The following is a 7,286-nucleotide window of genomic DNA, read 5'->3' on the forward strand; positions in this document are numbered from 1 at the left end:
TGTGCGTCCGGAGCCTGTGCTCCACAACGGGAGAGGCCACAACAGTGAGAGGCCCGTGTACAGCAAAAAAAAAAAAAAAAAAAAAATCCAAAGAAACAAAAACACTTCACAGGTGATCATGCCACACAGCTCTGACTGAGAACCTCTGCTTTACTGGGTGTCACTATGGCAAGGCGTTTGACTAAGCATTGTACATAAAAAGTGAACACAACGAGGTGTCTGCTTGCATGGAGCAAAAGAAGAAAGACTTGCCAGGAAGTGACTACAAACCATAAAACGTAGGATAGGAGAAGTATTCTACTTGAAGCGTAAAGATCGATGGGAACACCTACACACCAAGGATGAATTAATTCTAGTAATGGGCAAGGAATGTAAATAGGGGAGGGATCATTAGGATGAGGGCTCCTGGAAGAAATGTCACTAAAGAAGAAATGAATCTTTTTCTGTCCCAGCCATAAGAAGCCACCTTGAAAAAACCCTATTCATAGGCAACTATGAATAAAAAATGACAGGATACAGTTGTAACCATTCCAATCCGGTCCCGGAAAGCCACTGAAATTAACAAAAGGAATAAAATTAAGGGACAAATGAGAGAAGAAAAGCATGAATAGGGACTTCCCTGGTGATGCAGTGGTTAAGAATCTGCCTGCCAATGCAGGGGACACAGGTTCGAGCCCTGGTCCGGGAAAATCCCACATGCTGCGGAGCAACTAAGTCTGGGAGACACAACTACTGAGCCTGCGCTCTAGAGCTCACGAGCCACAACTACTGAAGCCTGCGCACTTAGAGCCTGTGCTCCACAGCAAGAGAAGCCACTGCAATGAGAAGCCCATGCACTGCAACGAAGGGTAGCCCCTGCTCACTGCAACTAGAGAAAGCCTGCGCACAGCAACGAAGACTCAATGCAGCCATAAAAAAATAGATAAATAAATAAATAAATAAATATATTTATTTATTTTAAAAAAAGAAAGAAAGAAAAGCGTGAACATAGATCACATGTTACTTATTCTTTGTGTGTTAGTAGAAAATTGAAGACATAGGTTTAAATCCTCCCTAACACACACCCTAGATGGCAGGCTGGGTGGAAAAGTATTCAGACGTAAAATACTTGACTTAAAAGCTGCCAACTTCAGCTCATAACATCTCTCTTTCCATCCATTATTTTTAAACAAATGGCAATCTTGGATAAAAAGATGCCCACAGGGAAACTTCTATAGACATACCCTACACAGGGGTAACAAGTAATACTTATCTGCATTTTCAAGGAAACTGAAGAGAATGTGGACTTTAAAAAACATTTAAAAAAATTCCAAGAAGATAAAAAATTCAAAGAAGAGCTGAAAGGACATGAGAAGTGAGAGACAGAGACTAGAGGAAGAAAATTAATACAAAATTAAACTGCTATATGTATACAAAATATTTCTGGAAGGATTCTATAAGAAAGTAGTAATACTGGTTACCACTGGAGAGAAGAACTGAGAGGATATGATAGGAGACTTCCATTCGTTTGTATACCCATTTGTAGTAGCATTTGAATTTTTACTTTATTTGTATTGTGTATTCAAAACAAAAAAAATTTAAATCATTACATCTGCTTACGTCCAACTCAGCAATAAGTATTTACTGAATTAAAAATTAGAGTGACTAGTCTAGAAAATGTGACTAGACACACTTTGGAAGCAGAGGTAAGATATTGCTAAAAATAGTCAGCAACATGGAAAAGTAGCCTTGAGAAAAATCACGGTATGAAATTAAAGAAAGAAAGTAGAGGGGGAAAAATATATATTTGAAAAATAGACAATACAGCATAACTGATGTTGCTGAAGCAAGAGGACAAAACAAATCAAAGGGAAAACTATAAAATTAACCAAAAAGGAGACACAAAGAGTAGGCTCCTCCAGAAAAAAAATCTGATGTAAGATTATCAAATGATGGACTTCCCTGGTGGTCCAGTGGTTAAGAATCTGCCTGCCAAGGCAGGGGACATAGGTTCAATTCCTGGTCTGGGAAGATCCCACATGCCGTGGGGCAACTAAGCCTGTGTGCCACAACTACTGAGCCTGTGCTCTAGAGCCCATGAGCCATGACTACTGAGCCCACGTGCCACAACTACTGAAGCTCGCACACCTACAGCCCGTGCTCCACAATGAGAAGCCACCACAATGAGAAGCCCACACACTGCAACGAAGAGTAGCCCCTGCTCGCCACAATTAGAGAAAGCCTGCGCACAGCAACGAAGACCCAGCGCAGCCAAAAGAAAAAACAAAATTATCAAATGAACTTAAAAATTATAAAAGAAGCTTATAGATAGCACACAGAAAAAGCAAGTTCACCAATGAAAGGAAAATATTAGGCTGACCCAAGATTTCACTACAACATTCAATACCAGAAGACAACAGGGCTATGGCAATGGAGTTCTGAGAGGGAAAATAGAGGTTAAGAATTTATAGCAGTCACATTATCATCCATGGTTAAAGTGCGAAGTAGGGAGAAGCTCAAGTATATATACACTTGATTATGCATTAAAAAATGTCTGGAATAATACACCTGTGTAGTGAGAAGTGGGTTCAGATGAAAGGGAGAAATTTAGTGTTTTAACATGATATTCTTCTGACGGGTCTGGGTTTTAAAATCATCATTATATAACAATTTTTATTTAAAAGCGAAAAAACATTCATGAAAGTTTCGAAAAACCTGAAGAGAGGCAGAAAATGATAACTATGAAGAAGTAGCCCAAGAGTCAACAATATAGAATCTAATTAAGATAAAAACACACACCGTTTTAGAAAGTTCACTTCCAGATTCCATAATGCGCAAACACAAAGGGATAATTTCTGTTGTCAGTAAAAAGTTGATTACTTCCTGCTCATCTGTTTTCACCAGGGCCCCTAAAGAAAATATGGACAAACAAAATTATTTCAGAGTCAAGGTTTCCAACTAAAATTGTTCATCCAGCTAGTTGTGGAACTTAACATACAACACAAACTGTGGTTTATAAAAAAAAAAAAAAAAAAAAAAAAAAAAAAAAAAACACAGGTTGACTGTTATCAGTCAACACTAAAAGATCAGGTACCAAGTTTGGTCTATCATATAGTTAGCATCACTTTAGCTATCTAAATAATTTTTCTATCACTCTTGGTAGGCATTCATACAATAATATCACCATCTCTTCTCCATATATCTTAGGTAAGAGAAAAGAATTCTGCATCAGTATTAAAGCACATTCCCAGGTAGCAAAGAAATGATGTCAGTCTGAATCCTACTTAAGTCACAATAGGCATAAACAAACATTACTTCCTGGTTATTTAATTGCCCCTCTTTTCCCAAAGAGCACAAACACTGTAGGGCATACCTAAACAAGAAACACACACACCTGGATTCCAATTCTGGTTCCACAACTAGTTTACCTAAGTTTGACAAAGTTACCTTCCCTTTGCAAGCCTCTGTTTCTTTATAAAATAAGAGTTGGACCAATGATTTCTAAAATTCATCCCAATTCTATTACTCTGTTGGTTTCTAAACTTACACCACTGACCGAGTGTCAGGCAGTTCACTGATATCCTCTCCATTCTGCATATAGGGAGGCAGAGTCCCATTAAACAAATGACTGTTCCCTGAGCTGCCCAACACATCACTAGCTTTTATATGAAAGGCCTTAGTTAAATGGACCTGTAATAACTAAAGTCAATCACTTCAGGAGAGAGTAATATCATTTACTTTAACCAGAACTGACAATCTACAAATGCTACATCTCTAAACAGCACATGCCATAATTTACTAACATGGCCTGCTGCAGATGGCAGATTATTATCTCACTTAGATTTTTTACATGTAGGTCTAAAATCCATTTTGTTAATTTTGTATAGAGTACAAGGTATAGATCATGGTTCATTGCTTTACATATGGATATCCAATTGTTCCAGCACGATTTATTGAAAAAGACTATCCTTTCTTCACTAAATTCTCTTTGCAGCTTTGTCAAAAATCCAATTGACCATAATTGTGGGTCTATCTCTGTACTCTCCATTCTGCTCTACAAGTCTATCTTTTCTCGAATACCACATTGTCTTGACTCTGTAGTTTTCCAGTAGGTCTGGAAATCAGGTAGTATATGTCTTCCAACTTTATCCTTCTTTTTAAAAATGCATATTCTAGTTCATTTGTCTTTCCAGATAAGATTTTAGGGTCACCTTGTCAATTTCTATAAAAAAAATCCTACTGGGATTTTGTTAGAATTGCTCTAAATCTATATATCATCTGGGGGAGAATGACATCTTAACGATAAACCAATTGATGAGTATGGTGTATCTCTGCATTTATTTAGATTTTGATTTCTTTTGTCCTTGTTTTATAGTTTTTAGCTATAGACTATGCACATATTTTAAGACTTACACACAAGTTTTTCACGTTTTGGTGAAATTTCAATCTCTAACTGTTTAGTGCAAGCACACAAAAATGTAATTGATTTTTGTATAATAACTCTATAACTTACAACCTTGTTAAACTCACTAAGTTCTAGTAGCTTTTTTCTGTAGATTCTTCAAGACTTTTCAATGCAGTTAATCATGGTGTATGTGAACACAGTTTTATTTTTATAAAAAATTTTTATTGAAGTATAGTTTCTGTACAATACTGTGCAAGTTACAGGTATACAATATAGTGATTCACAATTTTTAAAGATTATACTCCACTTATAGTTATAAAATGTAGCCAATATTTTATTTTTTCCTTTCTAATTTGTATGTCCTTTATTTTTTTTCTCTTGCCTTATTGCACCGGTAAGGATATCCAGGATGAGAATGAATAAGACTGGTGAGAATGAACATCCTTGCCTTGTTTTCAATCTTAGGGGGACAACATTCAGTTCTTCACATTAACTATGATCTTAACTGAAGGGCTTTGTTTTTGTTTTTGTACTTTATCAGGTTGATAAAGTTCCCCTCTAGTCCTGCTTTGCTGGAGTTTTTATCACGAATGGATACTGAATTCTGTCAAAGGCTGTTTTTATAAACTACAGAAAAGATCACATGATTTTTCATCTCTAGTCTGTGGATATGGTCAATAATAATGGCTGATTTTTGAAAGCTGAACCAGTATAATTTCCTGGGATAAAACCCACAGGGTCATTATGATCCTTTTTACATGCTGTTGGATTTGATTTGTTACCATTTTGTTGAGAATTTCTGCAACTGTGTTCATGAGGGATACTGGCCTATAGTCTTCTTACTTCTTTTTCTGTTTTTATTATCAGAGTAATGCTGCCCTCACCAAGACCTGAGAAGCCTCCTCTCCATGTTATGGAAAAGTTTTTAACAGAATTTGTATTATTTCTTCTTTAAGTTTTTGGTAGAATTAACCAGTTGAAGCCATCTGGGCCTAGAGTTTTCTATGTTGGAAGGTTTTTAACTACAAAAACTATTCAGCCTATCTCTCTCTCTCTTTTTTTTTTTGAGTGCACTCTGCCAGACCGTATTTTTCAAAGAATTTGTGCATTTCACCTAGGTTGTCAAATTTATGGACAAAGAGTTATTAGCAGTATTATCTTATTATCTTTTTAATTGTCTGTAGAGTCTTTTATAATGCACCCCCTTTCATTTATGGTATTTGTAACTTGTGTCTTCTCTTTTTTTTAATCAGTCTGTCTGGATAGAGGTTTATTAATTTTATTGAATTTTTTTCAATAAAAAATTGGGGTGGATGAAATGGGTGAAGGTGGTTAAAAGGTATAAACTTCCAGTTATAAGATAAATAAGTCCCAGGGGTATAATGTACAGCATGGTGATCACAGTAACAATACAGTATTGTATGTCTGAAAGCTTCTAAGAGAAATCTTAAAAAGTCAGAGATCGTAAAAAGTTCTCATCACAAGGAAAAACAATGTTGCCTATGTGTGATGATGGATGTTAACTAAACTTACTGTACTGATCATTTTGCAATATATACATATACCAAATCATGTTGTATACCAAAAATGAATACAATGTTATATGTGAATTATATCTCAAAAAACAAAACAAAAAAACCTTGCTTTTGGTTTCAGTGATTTTATGTATTGATTTTCTTTTCATATTTTCATTGATATCTAGTCTTTATTATTTCCTTCCTTCTGTTTGCTCTAGTTTAATTTGCTCCTTTTTCTAGTTTCTTAAAGAAAAGCTTAGCTCACTGATTGAAGACCTCTCTTTCTTTCTAGTATAAGCATTTAATGCTACAAATTTCCCTCTAAGCCCTGCTTTAAGCTGCATCCTACAAATTTTGATATGTTGTATTTTTACTTTTACTCAGTTTCAAGTATTTTCTAATCTATGTTATGTATCACTTCATTTATTTTCAAACTTGTCTGATAACCCTTGAACTGTAGGAAAAAGTCTAGGCCCAAACATTCACCTTCTGCTTGTTCTCTCAATGACTTGGGAGAAACTGAGTTTCTAAAAATACATGCAAGGGTAGACAACTGGCTTAATACCGTCCAAGTACTGTTTCCACCCCCCACCACTGTCAACATTTACCCTAACAACACATAAGTGCATCATCCAACCACAGTAGTAAAAAAAAACAGCAGAAGTAGGATGATTTGAATTAGAATAATGAATACAAGTATTTTCTTTTGGCTGGAATCATGTTGATGTTTTAAATCCTACACGAGACATTTTTATATCTTACAAGCTGGAAAGCATATATTGGGAAAAAAGTTTCTAATTACAGTACCACTTGGGAGAAGATGTAAAAAACAATAACATTCATTTGGAGTATGAGATAACAGTTACTCCTTAAAAGTAGAATAAAATGTTCCTGAGAAATACCAAACTTTTAAATTATACTTCCTGATTCATGGTTTATAAACATAAGGATGTGAACACAGGTTGAACATAAAAATAATAACCAAACAAAACAAAGTTTGTATAACTGATGTTCTTATTATTTGGTTAGTATGTTGAGCAAAAACTATGAGAAAAAGACACTGAAAAAAGGAAGGGCAATTTAGGAAAGAAATCTTCTTGAATGTATTTACATTTCACAAATCTAAAGATTTTACTACCTAGGAGTCTAAGATCTGAAATAGCTGATATAGCGTTTTAGACACATCTCCCATAATAAATGTACATGGAAACATAATTTGAGCATGCAAACATTCAATGAGGTAAAACAGAAGGTAAATCCCTGGAATTATGGGAGAACAGCTCAGAAGTGAGAAAGATGAAAAATGAAACCAAGAAACAAACTCAAGTTCTTACTCCTGTAATAATAATCTTTTTTTGTTAACACTCCTGTTCTTTACTTTCCCT

At 35.2% G+C, this 7,286-nt stretch overlaps 1 protein-coding gene across 1 annotated transcript in view; it reads right to left on the bottom strand.

Annotated features, from left to right (window-relative positions):
- Positions 1-7,286, bottom strand: part of CNOT9 (CCR4-NOT transcription complex subunit 9) — a gene marked incomplete at its 5' end in the record, with an annotated part of 17,456 nt that overhangs the window by 5,391 nt on the left and 4,779 nt on the right. The window contains one exon of the mRNA XM_007445856.1: positions 2,779-2,888. Within this exon, the coding sequence (XP_007445918.1) occupies positions 2,779-2,888 (110 nt within the window). The remainder of the gene's footprint in view (positions 1-2,778; positions 2,889-7,286) is intronic.

The sequence above is a fragment of the Lipotes vexillifer genome, unplaced genomic scaffold (assembly GCF_000442215.2).
Source record: "Lipotes vexillifer unplaced genomic scaffold, Lipotes_vexillifer_v1.1 scaffold965, whole genome shotgun sequence".
Lineage (NCBI taxonomy): Eukaryota > Metazoa > Chordata > Mammalia > Artiodactyla > Lipotidae > Lipotes > Lipotes vexillifer.